General features: G+C 37.3%; 2 protein-coding genes across 2 annotated transcripts; one reads left to right on the forward strand and one right to left on the reverse strand.

Moving 5' to 3' along the window:
* Window positions 1–6587: 6587 nt before the first annotated feature.
* On the reverse strand, window positions 6588–14952 carry LOC126783756 (vacuolar protein sorting-associated protein 45 homolog). Its single transcript, XM_050509284.1, is given in 14 exon segments — window positions 6588–7078; window positions 7709–7840; window positions 8376–8487; window positions 8490–8496; window positions 8586–8693; window positions 9429–9584; window positions 12668–12846; window positions 12979–13120; window positions 13210–13290; window positions 13415–13540; window positions 13779–14009; window positions 14343–14449; window positions 14505–14706; window positions 14796–14952. Coding segments are annotated over 14 exon segments (1761 nt in total). The 5' UTR covers window positions 14919–14952; the 3' UTR covers window positions 6588–7023.
* Window positions 14953–20131: 5179 nt separating this feature from the next.
* Window positions 20132–24260, forward strand: LOC126783723 (putative UDP-glucuronate:xylan alpha-glucuronosyltransferase 3). Its single transcript, XM_050509240.1, has 5 exons — window positions 20132–20230; window positions 20262–20382; window positions 20974–21177; window positions 21409–22046; window positions 23170–24260. Exons 2-5 carry the CDS (start codon window positions 20324–20326, stop codon window positions 24201–24203), a joined length of 1935 nt encoding a protein of 644 aa, XP_050365197.1. The 5' UTR covers window positions 20132–20230; window positions 20262–20323; the 3' UTR covers window positions 24204–24260.
* The last annotated feature ends 84 nt before the right edge of the window (window positions 24261–24344 follow it).

The raw sequence follows: 24344 nt of genomic DNA on the forward strand, positions 1-24344 counted from the left end.
AGCAGCCTTGATAACTTTTGCTTGATATTCAAACATCTCATTATCCTCATAGATGTTTTCTCCATCTTCTTCTTGATCCTCAGTTTTTGAACCTGCATAATCTAAAGAGAAAGAAGACACAAGAGCAAACATTTTGTCCCTTTTTGGGGAACTATCATCATCAACACTCCAAGAGGACTTGTAAGCCTTATTACCTGAATCAAATTTTTTATTTCCACAGTTAGTAGCAACGTGGCCAATGCCACCACAAGTATAACACTTCTTATTACTATTACTACTACTTCCATACTCATACTTTTTTTGTGAGTAATTATCATTACGTTTCTCAAAACGCCTATTATTTCCATTAAAATTCCTCCTAGAATTTTGATTATTTTGTTCATTTGAAATTGACTTTCTCTGACTCAAAAATTTCTCAAATTCTAAAATCAACAGTTCATTATTTTCAGCCTCCTCAGAGCTTGATTTAGGATTTTTTGTAACACTTAAAGCAATATTTTTAGAATTCTTACCTTTCGGTCTTTCATCCTCTTAAGCTCCATCTCCCAAGCCTTCAGATTTCCAATCAACAAGTCCACAGAATATGTGTTGAGATTATATTGTTCTTGAATCGTTGTCTTTTTCATCTGGTAAGACTTTGGAAGAGACCGTAATATTTTTCTTACAATATCAGATTCTTGTAAAGGTCTTCCAAGGCTTTCACATAAACTAGAGAGATCAGTAAAACGACTATAAAAATCATCAATAGTTTCATCATCTCTCATTTTTAAAGCATCGATTTCAGAATAATATTGTTGTAATCTTTGTCTTTTACAGTATCATTACCTTCATTTAAAACACAAAGTTTATCCCAAACCTGTTTGGCTGTAACGCAATTCTGAACTCTTTTCCTTTCTTCTCTGCTCATTGACGCATATAGAGCGTTAAGAGCCTTGTGATTTCTTTCACTAGCCCTAATCTCTTTTTCAGTCCACTCATCTTCATCTTTTAATTCACCAGTGGATGTCCCCTCAGTAGCTTTTGAATTAACATCTTTGATTGGAGGTTTCCATCCACGTTCAACGCTTCTCCATGCATGAAAATCAATACCATATATAAAAGATCTCATTTGAAGCTTCCATTGAGCGAAATCCATACTGTAGAGCATGGGTGGTTGATTCAATCCTTGACGTTCCATCTTTAATCCCACAGATCTCACTAAGTACGTCTAGTGACCTGCTCTGGTACCAATTGAAAATACAAGATAGAACAACAACGAGTAATAGCAGCGGAATATATAGAAGAATTTTATTTTTCTATTGAACAATTCATATTACAATGATTACACCTTAATCAATAATAATATTATTCTCAAAAGTAAAAATACTTCTTACTTAATAGTCACAATCAAACATGAAACAACCTCACTAAGATCGTTGCTTCAAATGTCGATACAACCTCACTAAGATCGTTGTAGACACACGGATGATCAACCTCACTAAGAACGTTGATGTTGCCACTAAGGTCTTCAATGGAGTCACAAAGATCTCCTAGCACTAAGCTTCCATTTTTGTGAATTTTCTTCTCTTTAGTTTCACCTTCTTTCTCCTCTTTTTTTTTCTTGTTCGTGTATCTCCTAGAGGCCACACAACCTACTGCCTATATACATCATATATATAGCAGCCACATATATTCCCTAACCCTAGGAATTAAACCTAACTTCCCTTCCTAATACATCTCACATAGAAAAGGAAAAAATCCATATGAATATGGAATACACATTTTATTTTGAATCCTTTTCTATAACAATTCCCAAACACCATTTAACTAAATATATATTCCCAAATATATATCAATCTACCCATAATCAAATCGGTGGAGACTTTTTTGGTAGGAAAAACAAACCATAATCTTTTCCTAGTCCAATTAGGAAACAACTTCAATTCTCCTTTTGCATATCAAATCTTCATGACTTGTCCTCCACACTTTTGGATCTTCATCAACTATATAAATGCCAATATATGTACCTTCATCATTTATTTAAATTTACTAAACCCACCCACCCACACTCACTGGCCGGGTTTATATTTACTATATTTAAGTGTAGCTGACATATCTGTCTGAGCAAAATAAAAATAGAGAAGCAAGAACCTGTCAGTTTATTTTAGACAGCTGAATATGAATTCCGTCTCCAAAACTGTAATGATTGAGCCGCAGCAAGAAAATGGCAGGTCGATCTTTCTTGGATTTTCTGGCCAGTAGGTAAGTACAGTACCGGGACACTGATCGAAGTATGATTGTACTGCTGTCATCTACTGTAGCATTTGAAGTGTGGTGTTAGGGTTTATTAGTTATACAGTTATACATTTGTATCTCAGCTTTTCTTACCAGCGAACGTAGGTAAAACGCATGAAATGTTTGAGGCTCTGAGCAGCCTTTACTGCTAAGTGCTAATAGTCAGAGATTTAGTGCCTTGAATAATAATGCGCTAATGTACTGATAGGCTGCTGCTAGTCTGCTACTATATCATTTCAGAGCGGTGAGGTACTTATTGCTTGTCCGTTTTTGTTAATTGAGGCTTCGCCAGATGCTTACCAAAAATTACCCAGACACCTAAAGCAGGCAGTCCACTCAGTAGTGTAGCTAGCAATTACTCACAAATAGCAGTGAAGTTTTGAAGGGTGAGAATAAATTTGGAGAGGATACGGATCCATTGCAACCGATCTATAAGCAGAGGGTTTATTATTCAACACTGACTTCATGCATCCGCCTTCAGATTCAGCAGTGTTTGCATGTTTGGCAAGTGGAACACGTACCTAACAATGATGTTAAAAAAAAAAAACTTAACCGTGCAGATAACTAGTCGAAATTTTGATGCTATAATCAGAACGTTCTTGACTTATAAAATAAAGTTCAGTATCAGATAGATGAAGATTTTACAGTTTTACCGGAATTGCATCGGTCTTGGAAGTATTGGGAAGAAGCTGGAGTAATGCGAATAGGGTGCTATTTGATTGTATCACGGCATCATATATTAACGAAGTCAGATTACATTGGTGTATACCAAAATGAATCAAACCACTGCGTGCCTCTCTTTTTTTCATATATATTAAAAGTTAACGCGAAATGTTTATTGTAGTTTAGGACTAGGGTTGTTTCATATGTTAAACAACGATTCAACAAGTATAAAATCGTCAATTAATACGTTTCTATGGCGGAGAATAGTTATTTAATTTGTAGCGGTTTCTAGGTATAAAATCGTCAATTAATACGTTTCTATGGCGGAGAATAGTTATTTAATTTGTAGCGGTTTCTAGGTTATTTAATAGTTATTTAATATCCTCGTTCAAATTTAAGCTAGTTAATCGTTCCATGTGTACGCACAGCGAGTATACCAATGGGATATGGCATTTTGTATTCCTTGCGATGATAGTATTTGCCAAATCTGTGTAAGCGAGTTATGGAGAAGCAAGAAAATGAGACCCTGTCAGTCAATCAATCTTATAAGCTAGGTTAATGTGCATGCCTCCAAAGAGTAATGATGAAACAAAAGAAATATCTCTTTGCTAGAAATGACGGTCCATCAATATCGGATTCTCCATCTACAACAACTAGTGATCAGGCTGGCAGAACTGTAGAAGAGACAATGGCGCCCTCGGCCAAAACTACTTGTCTTCTGAATATAATATCCCAGAACTGGTCATATCTCTCTCTCTCTCTCTCTCTCTCGTTAAAACCACGTAACAATCGATCATCACATGATAATTTACAAATCAAAAGAACATGCTCAAATAAATAAATATCAACGCTATAATAAACTTATTCGTAAATAAAAATTACGACAGTATATAATATAACAAACCATATATATGTACCGATTTTATCAATTATATACATACACAATTTACTATATCATATACATATCATAGTTCATTCTTCTTAATTTAGCGTAATTCTAAATCTCCGCAAGGGGAAATTCGTCACTGTGAGATTTTTACTTAACTTATAATCTTGAGCGTAATTTCCACGATTCCACAAGTGAATCATTTACTTATTGTGTCGATCACCTAGAATAGATAAGAAATGAATTTAGAAGCGTTACGTAAAACCTTAAATGCCGAAACAGTGATAATGTTTTACTGTTCAGAAATTTCTGATTTTTACGAAATTACTGTTCACATAATTACTATTCACGTAATTACTGTACAAATACATATGAATTACGTATTCATGTACGAGTATATACTATTTACATATTTCTGTACGAATACATACTATTTACGTATTTATGTACTAGTACATACTATTTACGTATTCATGTACATTCATGTACTATTCCATCATAAATACTGTTTAAGTAAATAATAATTACCGATTTATCCTTAAGAAATTACTTTTATAATTACAATACGTAAATTACAATTACATTTACTGTACATAATTTACTTTTTACATTTACTACACGTAAAATAATTTTACATTCACCGTACGTAAAATAATTTTACAAAAATTTACTGTTTCAAAATTTATTGTTCACGCGCCACCTCCGGCGACCGCGCGTAGCTTGCCCACTGCCGCCCAAATCTCTTTCTTCTCTTCTCCTCTACCTTCCCATGGCCTACGGCCGCCTCCTACCCTCCTCACGCTCACACACGCGCCGCCCTAGGCGGCGGTGTCTCCCTCATCTCCTCCTCCTCCGCTCTTCTCCAAAATCAATCCAAAACAACCACAATAATTACTCTAAGCTAACCCTCACCTTGATTGGACCTTGGGATCGTCAAATTGTCTCCAGAGAAGCTCGAGATGTCACGGATTCGAAGTTGAGCAGCGGCGAGGCGAGACGTGAAATCGATAACCAATCTCGTCACAGGTGGCAACCGGGGTGAGGTGAGGTTATGGCGATCTAGTCTCCGTGCCCTAGTCTCGTCGGCGACTAACCTTGGACGGCGGAGGAAGATGCAGAAGCTTGGGGACGTCGCGCGGGAGGAAGCGTGTGCTCGGGGTTTGACGCGGTGGACCGTGCGATGCTAATGGGCGGGGCGGTGTGAGCCACGGCGGTCCAGCTGGTGAGATCGCCGGAGGCGATTTGAGGGAGAGGGAGAGAGTCGGGGAGAGAGAAGAGAGAGAAAGGGAGGGATGCGGGTGAAGGGTTTCCGAAAATGGAAACCCTAATCCCTAAAATTCCCTTTTTATACCTTTTTTCCAAATCGGAAACTAATTTCCGTCGTTAATAAATTTCATGTACGACATCCAATTAGGATGCGTGACGTGTCCACGAACTCGTATCGACGAGCTCTACAACTTTCGTGAAGGAAGTTTCACAAACAAACGACGGAGTAAAAGTCGATTCTCGTGTCGCGGAAACGTAACGTTTTTCTAATTAAAATTTCCGATAACGATTCTGTTTTTCGACTAACAACGTCGCGAAGCGAACAAATGTGGTTTATTAAATTTTACAAACTCTATTAATTTCTAAGAACTCAATTTATTTAACTCCGAAAGAAAATCGGGTAATTACAGACTGACTTAGGCTTCGGAGTTGAATAGTCCGCTAACACCTGACATGTTTCCTAATCCAAGCAATTCTAATATAGGCTTTGCAGGAAGAAGTTGTCTACGGTTTTAATACATAAACAACCCTGTAGGGCGGGGATTGATACGCATGCTCATTAGTCACCGTCATTTTGAAGAAATTCCATTTGAATATGAACTTAGATGTTGGGAAAACTAGGTTGATTCTTTGGTAGATTTTTAGCACTATAACGGATGTGTTCATGTTGCTAATTATGATAAGAAGAAGTTGTCTACTGTTTCGATACAGAAACAATCTTGTAGGGCGGGATTGATAGGCATGCTCATTGGACACCGTTATTTTGAAGAAATTCCATTTGAATATGAACTTAGATGTTGGGAAAACTAGGTTGATTCTTTGGTAGATTTTTAGCGCTATAACGCATGTGTTCCCGTTGCAAATGATGATAAGACACTTCTACAAATGAGGCGCAAGAAATTGTAGGTTATGAAATGGGTAGAAGACAAAAGTTAGTCATTTCTTAGGTCTCAGAGCATCTCTAACAGTTTTGGTAAAAATTTTCTAAAATGAAAAAGCAAATGCCAAAATCTCAAAAAAAATATTACTCAAACTCCAACAGTTTATGCATTTTACATGTCTCTGCATTTATTACAAGTGAAAAAAAAAATTTATATAATCCTATTTTTATAACCATTAATTATTTTATATATTTAATATGCTAGTTTGAGATCAATGATTTTAATTTTTTATTGTTTTGATTGGTTGTTATAACTCAAGAGTTATTGGATAAAGTGTAGAGCATTAAATATCTGTTTCTCCAAAATTTTGCAGGTTGCTACAAATTTAAAGAATTTCACATTCTCTCTCATCTATTTCTCTATTTTAGAGAATGTGATAGATGATCTGTTGGAGTAGAAAAAAACCCGAAATCTGTAAATTTTCATTTTTTCTCTAAAATGGCATCGCTGTTGGAGATACTCTCATAGCTAAATTTGTTGTCACAATTAATCAGGATCTGTATTTTCAGTTGATACCAGAAATAAAATCAGCAATAGCCTCAACTGTCACTAAATAATTTGGACAATTTTGGTGATGACAGAATCACATAGAATGGTTAAACGATCCCGTTATCGAAAGGGAAAGTGACATAGTGACAGGATCAGATATAAACACAGATGTTTGCCTTATCTTTTCATGAAATACATTTTACGAGATGCAGACGCTCTATGATTTTCAAGCTTATGTCCATAATAAACTAATACGTGTTTACATCTAATCTCATACTCCCCTGTATCTTCCCATCAGTTTTCACTTTAACTCTAGGCATTATGGTATAGAAAACCATGTGACAGCTACAGAAACGTGGGGCAGCTTTCCATGATCCCTCCGAGAATGCATGCAGTTTTAGTTACATTTTTGTCACAGCTGCTGGCCAAATCGAAATCCCCCAAATAAATTTACAAAGCATGTATCCACATTGCTCGTGACTAGTAGATATACAAAGCTAAGATTCAGATGGCATACATCCGAGCTAGTTTCTCAGCTTCTTCCAAGTCCTTCAAGAACCTGTTCATTTACCAGCCAAATTATAATCTTATATTTAGGCAAGTTCAATATTGATTACAATAACCTCACAAAGTACAACATAACAAAAGGATTCAAGCGACTACAAACCCTCAACTTTCATGTTGCAAAACAGACTTGAAAATGTGGCCTACAGTCCTTACATGGAAGGAGACTCTCAAAGATAGCAGGGTAGGACTCTCAAATGTGTCTCAAAGTAAATAGTGTATTGAAGACCTCCACTAGCAATTTACAGATTTGCAATCAGAATCTCTTTGCTTCAAGCAGCTATTTATTGACACAACATCCTAGTATCCAAGGTTGGTCATGTAAGTCCCCCTAATACCCCCATAGATAGTTCAAAATGTGTAGGAACGATAACCTATTTCGGCTTGAATATTTTGAATATAAACTAGAATTGTGGATGAATTGAAACCTACGGGCAATAAGATAATGCAACCCAAAGAACTCAATCTTCAGAAAATCTTGAAGGTAATATACTCAAACTTATACTTTTCCAAACTTTGCTACCAGCACAAGAAAGAAGTGGCATCATGTAAGCATCTAAAGACATAATTTTCACTACTATGCAATTTCTTCCAGTGAAGGCACAAATCCCTATATAAAGCATACCTCTTAGAATTTAGGACCACCGAACCACCAAGGATGAATTGAACTCCAGACTTAGTAGCATTTTGCAAAGCTACAGAACGAGCCTCCTCATATGTTGTACCACCCACAATGAAAATGATCACTTCTTGAGGCCTGCTTAGGGATGAAGTATTCATAATTCAGAATATAATCCGAGTTTACACATTAAAATAAGTCACTTTACTTGCTGAAAATAACAAGATCGATTCAAAAAAGTTTGAAGCTTTCATGGGAAAGAGAAACTACTACTCCATGTGAATACATCAGGCAACAATACTGTGTCATGACTGATGCAGCAATACTGTTATTAAATCATTAGAATGAGAGATTCTATTGGAATAATCTTGGTGTTGTTCTTGTTACATCATATCAATCATACAGATTATATAGAATTTCAAAGAGAGAATGGTTATCATCAGTTGCGAACCTATGAGAAAAGGGAGATTGGTGGGTGGCAGCTTGTTGATACAGGTTTTCGTCTTTCCTTTGGGCTGTGGTGGGGGATTTCATAAAAGATAAAAAAAAAAAAGGTTTGAACTGTTTAGTCAAGTGTAATAGAGTTCCCACTAGAAGTAGTCCAAGTGCATGTAATGTAAGAGACTCCCGGGGAAGAATTATGATAGTTAAGATTAAAAAAGAAGTAACAAACCTGCCCTGTTGAAAGTGATCTCCAACAAACGGGTAGTCCACGTCTCTCAGTCGTCCCTTGGTAATGCTTTCCATAGTTTGGAAGAGAAGAGGCTGGTGTTGTGTATGTGTTTCTCAACACCCTATAGCATCAGTTAATGTTTTATCAATTTATCCCAAAAGCAGATCCTATGGTAGAAACTAGAAGTTGAAAAAAAAGTTTCAAACAAACCTTAAGTCCACGAGCCATGTTACGTGCAATATTTAAGAAATCTCGATTTCCGAATAGATCCCCAGTGCGCTTATCCACACCAGCTTGCTTCAACAAGAACTGGACCAGCTGTGGCAAAAAAGAAAACTTATTACACCAGCTATAGCTATTACTCTGGTAAACACAAGATAGTTACAGCTGCTGGCATAATTGACGGACAGATTGAGTTTCACAAAGAAGGGTCAATCTCCATCATCAACCGAGAAAAATTAACTTCTTTTTAAAAAACCCTTGTGTTTAAATTTTGCAGAAACCATACAATTTTCCTGGATAGAGCTCTTACAAAAATTCATTTCATATATAATGCATAAATCATAAATTAAAAAATTGTTCTTCCTCAAAGTTTAAAGAATGTCCCGCCAACTACTTTTGCATGTTTTCTTTTGAATTACAATTTTATTATAGCGATAAAAAAAACAATATTTTACACAAGCAAATAAAAGAGACACATTGTGTGAGTTAAGAGGTTAGTGCAGATTAAAGGAACGAAACCTACTGTTTATGGCGTGAGTTAAGAGGCTAATACAGATTAAAGGAACGAAACCTACTGTTTATGGTGTTAGTTAAGAGGATAGTACACATTAAAAGAATGAAACCTTCTGTTTATACCTTAATTTTTCTATTCAGACCATCATGCACCATATAACCCTAAACCCTAAATGACACCTAAAGAGATAAGCTTTAAGAATAATTGATTATTACTAATTTACTAGTCACAGACATTAACACTCTCCCAAACAAAAAATTAAGCACAATGCACAGGTACATAACCAAACGGTGTTTGCAACAACTTGGTTAGCTTACCCCAGGTTTATACTTGGCATTCTTTGACGACAGTTTGTTGAAAAGTTGCATCAATTGTACGGGGCTCTCCTTCTCATAACGTAAAGCATACAACATTACAAGTCGTAGTCGATAGATATCAGCTATACTATCCTTGTTCAAAAGAGCCGTCACTGTCTGCAAATTACAAGGGAAAAAGAAGTGGCATCCAGGTTCGGGTCCATAAGCAGTGACAATTACCCTATGAAGACTCGCTTTCGCTACGGCTCCGGTGGGTTCCCTTAACCAAGCCACTGCCTATGAATCGCCGTTTTACTTCAGTTTCAAGTTTCCATTGAAATCAAAGCGCAGTTGCCAAATGTAAGCCAATAGCTAATGAAGTATCATAGGGACCAAAAATCAAAAATAAAAAATCAAAGCCTAATACAACTAGTGACAAGAACATTGAATACAGAAAACAAACATACGCAATCTCATGGCTGCATGCAAACTTCAGATAACTGATTCACTCCCCTCATATAAAGAAACAATAAGCGTCAACCACCATTTTGGACAACTTATCAGCCCATTTGTATATGGAAGAGCCTGTTTGGGCCTCCAGTCATGACCAGAGAGCATACACATGTCTCATGAAACTGAATCAAATATATCCCTACCTAGCTCCCCCAATTCCCTCTCCTCCTCGTTTTTATATTACTCAATTTACCTTACCTTGAAATTCCATTTCAAATGATCGTGCTTTCTGTTTGCACTATCTAACACTAAAAACATGCTTTCAGCATCCCAATAAGCAGACAATATTAAGTAAAGAACAATTAGTTCAAAGTTAAAGCTATACACATGTTACCAGATCCTTATAAGATCTTCTCTATACACTCCCTAAAACCGTGAAAGGCGTATGAAACATACTGATAGGAGCACAAACTGTGACGTTCTTAATGCGTTTATGCCATATTCTTACTATTTGTTACCTCTTATTTAGTATATTTTAGTTTCTTTTGTATGAATAAGTGTCTAGGTAGAGCTTATATCGATTTATGAGTGAAATGATGATAAAATTGTGCTAAGTGTAAAAAATCTTTGTTGAGATATGATTTCTTATTCGAGTAGGATTCATCATTTCCTATTTCTTTGTTTCTAACGTACTTATTCTTATTAGGAAATACAAATCATGTTGGAGAATGAAAGCAATCTTAGTTCCACAAGAAAATAGAATAAGATATGCACTTAAAAGCCCAATCCATGCAAGAATCAAAATGCTGTCAAGATTCGTAATCCAACTTCGACGGGGTCCCCTAGATAGTTCCGATGGAATTAGAAGATGTACCATATATGGATAGAAAACCGTGTGAGTCTAGTTTATGTAGGATTTGGAATCAAATCAATATCTTATTCCTACATGGAGATATGACCGAATCATTACTCAGAAGTCCAGTGAACTCGGCGGAATTATCTCAGCCATTGATTAGTTTTTGATCCTAGGGCTATGAGGGAAACTTGGGACCTTGTTTCTCCTACATATAGAGCACAAATATGTATCAGAATCTCCATAAATCCCTGCACCAAAGAAGTCAAAGAAGGCATGCAGCAAATTAATGAGAAGATGTAAGAAAGTTAAAAAATGCATGCATCAAATTAATGAGAAGAGATAAGAAAAATCAAACATGGCTGTAACAATTAAAGATTCTTGGTGCCTCCCTAATTCAAAGAAAAAAATTTGTGCAAAATAAATTAACATTAAAGGAGGAAGAAGATATGCAATCAATTTCCAATCCTTATAGAAATTAGAATTCTGACAGTGCAGATCATCCAACTTTAACGGGCTCCTCTGGACAGCTCACAATGATTTAGAAAATGCATGATATATGGATGGAAAGCTACGGAAGTCTAGTTGAAAATGCCAGTTGGAATCATTTCAATACCTATTTTCTAGAGAAAGTTATGGCCACAACAAGACATAAAGGTCAGATCTGCTGAATTGATAAAATCTAGGAAACCTCAACCAATTTGGTTTTAACTTTGTGGACTTACCAGCCTCCCTTGGGTTTCTTCCCCTATATATAGCACCTCATTTCCACATAAAATGACAACAACCTTGCTCACAAGACTTGCCAAAGCTTTGCCCAAACACTTTCATTCACCAAGAACCATAGAATCCGAATTCACCACTCTTCACCATATTTTCTGTCCAAAGCTTGGGAGCCTAGGATACCATACTCTTAAAGATCTCATGCTACCTCTGTAAGGAACCTTGGGATGAGAATTATAAAGTATAACTATATGATCTTCATATTTAGTTTTCGGGTTTTTATGTTCTTGTTCTTGGATGATTTATGTTTAGGTTTTGTTAAAGTTATTTTTATTCTTGTCTATGAGATATTTGTAACTTTTGAATGACATGATGAATTAATGTTTTCAATTTTAATTCAATGATTTTAGGTTTTATGCCATGAGTTTCTGTTTATTTATTTAAATGATTTTTAGTGTATTCTTACTTACGTGTGTGATTGATACCCGGAAGTTGACGTTGCATGTGTAATAATCCAAAGTTATAAACGATTTTGATACTTGGGAGTTGATTAATTGTTTGTTCTTTGTCACCTTCACCGATTATTGTCTAGGTTCGGTTAGACTTGTGCCTTTGAATATGTTAATTTCTTTACGTGATACGTAATTGCATGATGAATTGGTATGTTAGAATTCGAATGAGGCTGGGGCTGAGTTCGAATGTGTTAAAGTGTCATTGAGTTAGGAGCCTTGGGAGGAACTTAACTACATAATTGATTTTAGGATGTATAATAAACCTTACGGCATGAACTTAAATGAGATTAGATTTCGTTACCTTTGTTCTTACGTTATTTGTTTGGTAATTGCTTATGTGTTGATTGGTTGATCACATGTATATATTAGTTTAGGTTTATTTTCTGTTTGATCCGAAATATATCTTAAATCTTTCAAACTCTTATGAATTGTTTGTGATTCTTTACCCTGGTTGGATCCTCGGTTCGTGAACGATACCCTCTTACTTTATACTACTAACGATGCTTACATGGTTAATATTGATCTCGAGTAATCGAGCCGATGACATACACCTTTGAAAAATGATTCTTAAATCATATTGTTATGAAAAAAATTGTTCATCAAAAGCGGTTTGGACTGGTTCAAATAATAAAATGTGTAGTTGTTTAACTGTAGTGGGACAAGAAAGTGAGCATGTTTGAGTAAGAATCATTTTCTTCGCAGAAGTTTATTATTTGTACCTCAAAAGCTGCCATCTGCCCACCATTACAAGCCAACTCCTGTTCTGTTTGCGAGACTAACATAAGTTTACGCTCTTCGACTAGCTTGCTCATTTCTGTTACAAGTGAGACATGCTTTGAAACATTTCCATGCATCTTTCTATACTCAGGGTAACTGTCAACAAATCTAGCCATGTCGTCTGCAAAAAGGAAAGAATTTAAGTATTTCATTCAGATATGATACGCTTCAACTATTGTTACCTATTGGCTCTTGCCAATATTTAGTAACAACAGGTCCCAAATCTAAATTGTAGAGATTGCGTCCTCCTAACCTATCGTTTGAATGTTCTGGTTACTTTTGGAAATGTGCTGAAATTCATCAACTAACTGCTTGATATTCATCCCAATATCACCAAAGTTTTCGTACATGTTTTTCTTGAAAAAATCATCTTGTTCAGATGACAGCACAACTTCCTAGAAGTGTCAATGGCGCAAATGCAATTGTTAGCAATAACAATTACAGACAAAAATAATTGCAGTACAGGTGGAAAATACAGCTCAACCTGTTGATCCTTTGGAAACTTTCCAATGCTTTTTAAGTCAACTTTGTTGTCTTGAATGCCAATCAATTCATGAACCATTGCCTGTTCCACAATGCAATCAATCAGCTCCTTAATATTTCTACTGATTTCATTGAAACATTGCTTTAGATTAATGGCAAACTATCCAGGCATCTATCATGTAAGAGTGTGGCAAAATCACAATTACCTAATAAGTCCAGTGATTCAGCAACGGGGTTACAGGATCATCCGTCCTATCAATTACCAACAATAGTGGAGACATTTCGGTTTGTCTGAATACAAATAGACCACTTTCTTTCTGGTACATCAGCTTCTGTTACAGTCCAAAGAAATACTATCAGTGCACTTACGATACATGTCTTGCAGCAGGCTGGAAAATTATTATATCACAACTTGTATGAAAATTAGAGTCGGTATGGAACAATTGACTGAGGCTGGAGTACAGGAGGAAATACAAACCCCTGAAGTTTACATTCAAAACAGTAATTCGAATGCTCAAATAGTACACATGGACAAAAATATTGGCATACATGATAATATACACCGTACACCGCTGTTTCCTGTGCAATTGATTGTGCAACATCAGATGTTCTCTGATAACGAATAACCGGTCTTCTTTTCAATGCCAGAAAAATAGATGCAATACCATCTACAATCCGGTCTCTGAAGTTGCGCTGTAATTTCAATAGCTCATCAACAGCTGGGAGCATATAAACGTGATTTGCCGGCATATTCAAAGTGAAATGATACTGATCAACTGCAACAAAGTCCGCATAAAATTCCTCCACATTAAGATTATAATTATGTCCAGCATGAACTGTGGAAATCCTAATAAGCAAGATGCGAGGTGTGGTTGCACAAATCATTATTATAAAGCAAAAACTTTACTAATACTCATGTGTCAAAGCAAGGCTAGATAAAACCATCCTACACTCCAAACATTACTAGATACACATGTGTCAAATCAAGGCTAAAATACCATCCTACATTCCTACATTACAAAAAATCTCCGAAACTCGATCTCTCTCGATGAAGCTAGCAACTATCATTCTATATAACCTAAATGCTAACTAAAATCAATCGAGGATCGTGATGAAGGGGATGAAAACAAGTACCTGAACTTGTTGCACAACTTCATGCTCATCCCTATCAGCTAGATCACGAATATCCGTGTCCTTCAATACGTTGGTAAATTCAGGTACAGCATAAAACTAGAAATGAGCTCCAAAACCATCACAGATTCCATAACCAATCAAAATCAAAACAAGAAGCTATACAGAGATGATACTCTCCGAATCTCGGAGTGGCCAAATGCTGACGCAGCTTCTGAATGTTCTCCGAAGTAGCCACGACGAAGTAAATGGCCTTGAGATGTGACATCGCCTCTCTCGATTTCGAAATTGAGTCCACCAGCTCCACCAGGAACACTTCCTTCTGGAGAAGCTCCGACTGCGAATAGGCCACGCTGACTATGCTGACCTAGAACGGCGGTGATTTTCAGTGATTCGGAAATCGGAGAAGTTTGAAAGAGATTGATGGAGTTTTGGATTGTGAAGTTTTTGGTTTACCGTGTGGGAATCGAGGATGAGGACCTTCATGCCGGAGATGTCCTGGAGCATGCGGCTGATGTAGTCGCGGACGACGGAGACTAGCACCATTGTGCAGATCTCTGCGGCGGAGATTACGACCATGGTGGTGGTGGTGAGTTGGGATTAGGAGATCTAAGAGCATCACGTCCCGTTTTCGGGAGTGTCAATCGTGGGCGTCGCTAGTTATAAGAACATGATGCATAAGTGTGATTGCTCCAAGATTAAAAGTGTGGGAGATACATGGCTCTCATTCCGAGGGTTTCAGGTAGGCCGACCCAGTTCAGTTCGGAGAGCTTGTCGCTAGTCGATGACTTAACATCGAAGAAAGGAGTTGGCCGCCCTACACATAGGTTGGGGTCATGAGCCGATCCCTGATGAGCCAAAGACATGTGCCAGCCGAATGACTAGGTCCATGACAATATGCACCTCATTTACTCCATCACACCATCAATTCATCAATTAAATTGCCTCCATCAATTATTATTCACTGTAAATTACATTTATGTGCCAATTTTTATACAGCGGTGCAGCTCCGTCAATTCATCAAATTATTATTCATCAATTTAATATTATATTTCATAAGTTAATTATAACCAATTGCAGAATGATACGTGGCTTTTTCGAATGTGGTTATCACCAAAATATTGTTATATGATTTCCGATCGAATTTTAGACCATTCATAAAAGTGGCATGCGTCATCGAGACATATATTTGTCGGCCAAATAATGTCATTGAATTTCAGATAAGATTTTCGACGGATAACAATTTGACACATGCTATAAGAATAGATTTTATCATCTGAAACCAACCATAAATAAGATTCATCACCAACTCTCAACTTACCTCAATCTTCACAACTTTCTTCTAAATATTGCAAAACACTTTCTCTCAAATAGTTCCATCATATTTCCATATTTCACTATTATTACGATGAGTTTTGTGCGTAAATTATTGAAGCAATGAGAACAACACAACCAAGAGGATGCTGAGATGATGGATGACAAGATGAATAAGGCGACCATGATAAAGGCATATCTAGATAATTCAGATGAACCACAAAGACACAGTTCACGTCTTGGTTGCTCTCCCAATAACCCCAGGCACATGATATCTAGGGGAATAAATCTGATGGAAGATTACTTCATCAAGCATCCGATCTTCCGACCTGAAGAAATTGTCGAAGGTACCGAATGCATGGCCATGTGTTCAATCGCATCATGACGGCCCTTTGCAACCACGACCGTTATTGCTATCAACGAGAAGATGCCATTGGAGTACTAGAATTGCTGCCCCAACAGAAGATGACATGTGCCCTCCATATGTTGGCGTACGACGCAGCTGCTGATCAATGTACAAAGGTAACCAGGATTGGGGAAGCCTGAAGAAGTTTTGTCAACAAGTGTTAATGCCATCCCCTGAATGGGGTGATCTCCAACTTAATATCCTCTTGCTTCGGTCACCGGACCGGTGGCCGGAGACCTAGAAAACCCAGCCGGCATACATGCCGAACCAGCTACTCCTCTGCTTGCTCGGGTATCGCCATTAATGCCGCCCATGGTGGCTCACCTTCAGAGACAAATATAATGTACTGGCACACGTTCCCAAATCGAGAGAAGGGCCAAGCATATCGCCTAGTGCACCTATATATAGGTTGCACAGACCACCTAAAAGTGGTAACGTATTCCTAAGTTCTTAACTCTCGAACTTATTCCGTTTCGGATATTAACTTAAGCTTCGGAGGGTCGAAGACTAGCGTATCGCTGGCTCTTTGACTTGTTGTGTGTAGGTCCCACTGAACAGACACACCGGAATACAAGGCTACGAGAATCTCGATCCCCCGGATTTACCTTCCGTAACAACATGTAGAATGTTTTTTTTTTGTTTAGAATACCTTCGCGCTTCAACAAAGGCTGACCTCCAAAAGCTTCTAGCAAGGGCTAATCATCGGGGATTTCTAGGTATGATCGTAAGTATCGACTGCATGCATTGGGAGTGGAAAAACTGTCCAACCTGATGGCAGGGGGCTTACACTGGAAGGCAAGGACGTTCCACAATTATTCTTGAGGCAGTGGCCTCGTACGACACGTGAGTATGGCATGATTTCTTTGGTGTGCCAGGAGCTTAAAATGATATTAACGTGCTCGATCAATCACCGGTTTTTGAAGGACTTATCGCTGGTAATACCCTGATTGTGACGTTTCACGTCAATGGTAAGAGATATAGCAATGCATATTATCTTCCTAACATAATCTATCATAGGTACTCCACGTTTGTAAAATCTATTACAAACCCCCAATCACAAGTGCATAAACTATTTGCAAAGAAACAAGAAGCGTTCCGCAAAGATGTGGAGAGGTGCTTTGGCATCCTGCAATCTCGTTGGGCAATCCTTCGTCATGGGGCTCAGTTGTACAGAAGATCCACACTCAGAGGTATAATGATGACTTGCATCATATTATATAACATGATTGTTGAGGATGAATTTGTGGAAGAAAAATTCGTCGAGGCAGAAGAAGAAGACCTCATGAACCCACTGACGACAAAAATTTATGATGGGCTAGTAGATCATGAGGGGAATCGAATTCCTTTTTTACCAATGCAAAGAGATGGACGAAATCAACATGCATTTTGAGACCATGTTGACCACCTACAGTCAGCTTATATACATACAATTCTTTAAGAAGATTTAGTAGAGCACAATTGGGCATTGGAAGCCAACCAAGAATAATCAATTATGCTATTTTATTGTAATTTTATTTGATATTGTATTTTTAGTCAGTATGTCAATTTAATTAGTATTGTAATTTCATGTATATGTACTTTAATAATTAACAATGATAAAACTTGTTTTATTTCATAAAATAAATGAAAATTGAGGAAACAAAATAAATTAAGATCCACATAACTAGTATTCATCATCAAAGTGAAGAGTATAACACCCTTAACTAGTACTCTCATTCACGCCTCTCATGATCTTTTCTTTCCTACGTTTGTACCATGACTTTGTATTTTGGGTCATTATAAAAGTATCTGTGGACATAATTCTTGTTTCTTCTAGCAATACATCCATAGCATCACATCGTGTCATCCTGCTTCTTTTCTTTTCTCTAGTTCCAAGGTCTCTCTAGCCAACCGAAGGGTTTCTTCATCTCTTCGCATGTTAGCCTCTAAAAGTGTTTTTTGATTACATTGCAATTATGAAAAATAGCTAAAGACTTATCATATTTCTCCACCATACCTTTTTCCCCTTCTTCTTTGCTTCCTTGACCGCTTTTATTCTCATAGGCCTAACCGGACTAGAGATACGGGGTGTCTATTGGTTGGACGGTGGAGTTGTGAATCCTGCTTCATCATCCTCCAAGTCAACGGGCGATTCCATGTTATGGGGCTCAGGAGAACTTGGGAAATTCCGCTCATAAGTTGAAGGAGTACTTTGAACCCTCACAAAATGAGAATGATTCTTCACCGCTTCATAACATGCAAATTTACTGAATTTTTTGTTTATACTCTTGAATAGATCGACTGAGCTCATACCTCCTAAACAATAAATAACAACATTAAATTTTATACAAATTAGATATATACGAAAATAAAATTTATGTTAAATATTACATTTTGAAAGAAAACAATACCTCATCTAATAAATTTGTTCCACTAGCGGCATAATTACTTGCTTGTTGTAGACTACTATGCCACTTCATACGATATTTCTTCAAGCGAGGAAAGTGTGATTCCATCCCTTATTTTGTACAAGCCTCGATCAAAGTTTCTTTGTGAAGTTTGCACCAATTTTGGACGTAATTGTCGAAAATCCTTTTCCATATATTGTCTTTGCTTTGATATCGGCCGGTGATGGGGCAAGTGGATTGTCGAGCCCATGAAACACACAATTGTAACTCTTCGGAAGGAAGCCAAGTAGTCATTTTTTCATAGAATACAAAATAAGTTGGTAATAGATGGAAGAATGTGAGAGGAGATGAGAGGTGAAGTTGGATGAAGATTTTGAAGGAAATGAATGAGTATCTATAGGAGTAAAAATAATGTGTATTTTTTTTAAATGAAAAAAAATTCTAATGGTTTGAAAACAGTCGAAAATTTGACCGTTTGCCACATGGAAGCTCTCCATTGGGCTATCCAATCAGTCTTTTATTTTTTCCATCAGAATTTAAAAAAAAATTATGCTAGAGGGGCGCCCACATGCGTCCACCAATTGCCTCCACCACTCCGGCAATCGATCATTGACTAGGTGAATGCCAAAATTGATGCTACAAACATGGGTCCCACCATTTTTAGCATCTCTCATTTCTCCCGCTGCATTGATTCTCACATTCAATTAAGTAATTTTCATGCCAAATTGACTGATTGTCTCCGTGTGGTGGAGTTGCTCTAAGGGAGGGTGAGAAATGGGAGAGGATAAAAAGAAGGGTGGTGAAAACACATTGTTTATTATAGCGTGAGTCGGGTTTTCCCGATAGTGCCCCTACAATTTTCTTTATATTTATCAGCTAAATAAATCAAATATTGCACCAAATATCGCATGAGTTGAATTTACAAACTTTCACTTATAAATTATGTTGTTACCTTTTCTTTTATAAATTATGGCCAGTAATTTTTGAATTTTTCTTTCCTTAAAAAGATAATGATTGTTCGAATGTATCTGGCATGAACATACTAAAGCAGTCACTAATCTAATCAATAAACTAAATTTAATGGAATACCTCAACAAGGTTTGTAATTAGAGATTTAGAGACTCACATGGTCATCCTTTTGTTAGAGCTCTTGGTAAATGTAAATTTAATGTTTAAAGCGTTTGTTTTGAGGGATGGTTTACAAGCTGCTCTATTTCGTGATGCATATTACTATAGAGAGAGATTCGAAAATTCTTATAGATAGCATGAAAGATCAAAACCCCTTAGAGAATTTAACTGAAAGTTATTAAGATTTTGGTAAGAAGTTCTTGTAACATTGAATTGAAGCGCAGTTAGAGAGTAGTCAATTATGTGACAAATATTACATTTCATCGAATGCATTATTTACTTCCTTGAGTTTTTTTTTTCTTTTCAAAATCTAGGATGCTATAGGGTTTTTTTTATCTCCTTGAATGGTATTGTCTAAAATATTTTTATTTTTACTCAAGGTAAATTTATAAGTGGTGAATACAACATTTTACTCCACCTAAACAAAAGGAAAGAAGGTCACTTTAAACTAAGGTAAAAACAGACGAACCAAAAAGTAAAAGCAGGTGCCGTCTTACATTTGACCGAAAATGACCCCAAAAGAAAGAAATAAAATTGGAAAAACAATCATTACCAAAATAACCGCCACCGAGCCTACTCTCCTCTTCTCCAAAGTCTTCGCAAGCCACAGACCCTCATTCCCTCCCAGATCACAATCAACTCTCTCTCTCTCTCTCTCTCTCTCTCTCTCTCTACATTTCTTCATTTTCTCTCTCTAGTTTAAATTCCGATGGTGCCTCCCCGAGTCTCATGAATCATCGTCATCGAATATGAGAGTGTCTTCCCCTAGTCCCGTTGAGCCCAGGCACCGCCTCTCTGCTTCAGCAAGGTTACTCTCTCTCTCTCTCTCTCTCTCTCTCATTTTGAATTCTAGTTTTCCGATACTGTAATCTTAGTATGATACTATGATTTCGAGTTCACTTTCCGAGGAGTGTTTGATTTTTCACTCCCGTAATTCATGTACTGATATACTTGCTTGAGCTTTGAATCCTATGCATCTGTGATTCTGTTAGTTGATAATGAGATGGCGCATTGGTTTTGGTTATGTGTGTATGCAGATCAAGGTTTTTCATTGCTCTATTTTGTGTGTTTGAAAGTTGTGTCAGTAGAGTAGTGTGTGATGTGAATTTGAGCTTGTTTTGATGAAGTAAGGAGTGTTTTTTCTTGAAAATTGGCTACATTTTACTGTCCGATTTATTCGGCTTTGTCTGGTGAGCAGTGTGTAGATTAGTCAGCTTACTGGTCACGGATCAGTTTCTGTGCTCTTGCTGTAGTTTTGCAAGTTATCGAGCGTTTCGTTTAGCAATGTGCTGAATGAAATTATGGAAAATTCTACACATTGTTATGAAATGCCGTTTGCAATATTTTTCTGGCTTTGCGAACATGAGCTCACATAGTTATGAATCTGTTTCTGTTTCAGTGATGACGCTAAGAGAAGGTTCCTGAGGGGTAAAGTTGTTAAAGATGAGGAGAAGTCTCTGATTGCTCCTGCTCAAGATAGAAATCTTAACTGCAAGCCTACCTTGAAACTTGTCTTGGCTGTTATAATAGTGGGGACTTTCGCGACGCTCTTATTCTCTCCAGTTGTTCATATTGTAGAACAACGGTCCAGTTCTGAATCTCGGTATGTCCTTTTGGCAGAATACCTTTATGGTGTTAGTGTCCACTCAACACCTTTTATGGTAATTTATGGTGTTGAGGTTCTGAAATGTATTTTAACTGTTCTTGGAATAGTATAATTGTCATACACTGCTCCCTCTCTGTCTGAAATTTAAAGTATCAGATAATAAGCAACCATTGGTTGTGTTTGCTCACAAGAAACCATTTGATTTGAGTTAAATTTCATTGCATGTAGGCTATCTTCTGAAGACAGATTGACAAGAGAGAGTGTTGGTGCAGATTTACGTTATGTATCGTCTTTAGACATTAATTGGTATGAAATATCGGAAGTCGTTGAGAAACTGACAGACGTGAAAGATTATCAGGGACTGGGTCTATTGAACTTTAATGACGATGAGGTCGATCATTGGAGGGAGCTCTTGCCAGATATAGAGCATGTTGTTCTACACCTTGACCATGTGTCAAACAACATAACATGGGACTCCCTGTACCCAGAATGGATAGATGAAGAAGAAGATTTTGAGGTTCCTACTTGTCCCTCTCTACCAAAGATTGAGATTCCTGGAAAACCACGGGTTGATTTAGTTGCCGTCAAGCTTCCCTGTAACAAATCAGGCAGTTGGTCTAGAGATGTAGCCCGTTTGCATTTACAGCTTGAAGCAGCAAGGCTTGCTGCTTCATCCAAAGGGTATCACCAAGTGCATGTGCTTCTGGTGACTGATTGCTTTCCAATCCCAAATTTATTCACCAGCAAAGAGCTTGTTGCACATAAAGGAAATGTGTGGCTTTATGATCCAAACCTGAATATATTGAGAGACAAGCTTCAGCTCCCCGTAGGGTCATGTGAACTTGCAGTTCCTTTGAAGGCAAAAGGTCAGATTTTTATCTTGTGTTGTTGATGTTTCTATTTTTATGTTTATTGTTGTTTGATACCTGTCTACATCATCATTTTGGTGTTTGCATGTCTTAACCTGGTCCAGTTCTCATCCCTTAAAATGTTGAGATGAGTTCAGTTGCAAATGAACTTCACATTTTTACATGTTTGAAATAGCTAAGCATTGTAGAATAAGTGGAAGTTGTTGCAAAAAGCTTCTGCTTTTTTTTTTGGTGGACCTGATTTGGATGTGTAAGTAGTGGTCCATCACCAAAAGGACCGATGAGTTTTATATGTAGTGATCCCCACATCAATTGGGATTCTTCAGACTTTTATTTCAAATGAGGGACTGGAAATGAATGAATTACTGGAGTGTTATGAATTGATATATAATGTTTACCTTGCAGCCCTCCTCCACGGTCCCGAAAAAATTAGAAGCACTTGATTCTGTATTTGGACCAATACATGTGTCTTGTTTTGTAGAGACTTCATGATAGAGTCAATTCGTTTTGGTCAATTCTTTTCCTTCATGTTGTCTGCTTGCTCCATCCAGATGCATATGCAAACTCTTAAGAATGATGAATGGGAGTGTTGTTTCTTTTGTTTTTATTTATTCCTGCGAAAAGTGAGTGAACAAGCTATGGATTCTGTTGAGTCCCATGTGGTTAATGTGCTTTACATCCCCTAATCATCGGCAATGTCCCTAATTGTTGCACTACTGAAAAACCTTCACGTTTTCTTTAGTTGTGCATTTTTTATGTAGAATACACACAGCTTCATATATGTGCATATTGTATGACATCAATTCTGTGTACATGATGTTTGTCATGCATTACGAAGACCTCCCATTTCAAGGATGCATGCTATTTTTAGCGTTAGTTTCAGTTAATTAAACAATCCGGTGAAAACATTCAGATGAAAATGGGTACAGATTTTAGGATCTGATTGTTTATGTAAGTCTATTAAGTTCTATTAAGCAACTCACAAGTAGTAGGTCCATTTGGAAGAAACTACAGTCTTGATTTTCCTAATGTATTTTATTGATTTTCTTTCTTTCTTTTTATGAACTTGAAAGTTCGTCTGTCCTTTAATTAACGCACTTATATGATGTCTTGTGAACAGAAAATTTTTACTCGGAAAGAGCCCACCGAGAAGCATATGCAACAATCCTGCACTCTGCCAACTTATATGTATGTGGAGCCATTGCTGCAGCTCAGAGCATTCGTATGTCTGGTTCAACACGAGATCTTGTCATACTTATTGACGAAACCATCACCGAGTATCATCGAGAAGGATTGGCAGCTGCTGGGTGGAAAATTCACTTAATCCAAAGAATCCGAAATCCTAAAGCTGAACCAGAAGCATACAATGAATGGAACTACAGCAAATTCCGTCTTTGGCAGTTGACTGATTATGACAAGATCATATTCATTGATGCTGACATGCTTATACTGAGGAATATTGATTTCCTGTTTGAGATGCCAGAGATATCAGCCACAGGAAATAATGCTACTTTGTTCAACTCGGGTGTGATGGTTGTTGAACCATCAAACTTTACATTCCAGCTGCTCATGGATCATATCAATGAGATTGTGTCCTACAATGGCGGGGACCAGGGGTATTTGAATGAGATATATACCTGGTGGCACAGGATTCCTAAACATATGAACTTCTTGAAACACTTTTGGGAAGGTGATGAGCCGGAGAAAAAGGAAAGGAAGACACACCTCTTTCAAGCCAATCCTCCGATCCTCTATGTCCTCCATTATCTGGGTAATAAGCCATGGCTTTGCTTCCGTGACTATGACTGCAACTGGAATGTGGATATTTTGCAGGAGTTTGCTAGTGATGTTGCACATAAAAGGTGGTGGAAAGTGCATGATGCTATGCCAGAAAACTTGCAGAAATTCTGTCTTCTTCGGTCCAAGCAGAAGGCGGCACTAGAATGGGATCGGAGGCAAGCTGAGAAAGCAAATTACACCGATGGTCACTGGAAAATTAAGATAAAAGACAAGCGTTTGAAGACTTGCTTTGAAGATTTCTGCTTCTGGGAGAGCATGTTATGGCACTGGGGGGAAAAGAATTGGACAGATAACGCTACTACTGTTACACCATCACCACCTGCACTCACTACTGCATCTATCAATTCTTCATGACTTGTTTCTTCTTTCATACTTTCATAATTAAATCCAATGATACAAAGCCAAACACAATGCCTGCCTACACATTCAAGAAAGCGAGGAGTCTCGTCAGCATCCCAAATAATTGCAGTCACTTTACTTGATAGTTTGGGGCAA

Source organism: Argentina anserina, chromosome 2 (genome assembly GCF_933775445.1).
Source record: "Argentina anserina chromosome 2, drPotAnse1.1, whole genome shotgun sequence".
NCBI lineage: Eukaryota > Viridiplantae > Streptophyta > Magnoliopsida > Rosales > Rosaceae > Argentina > Argentina anserina.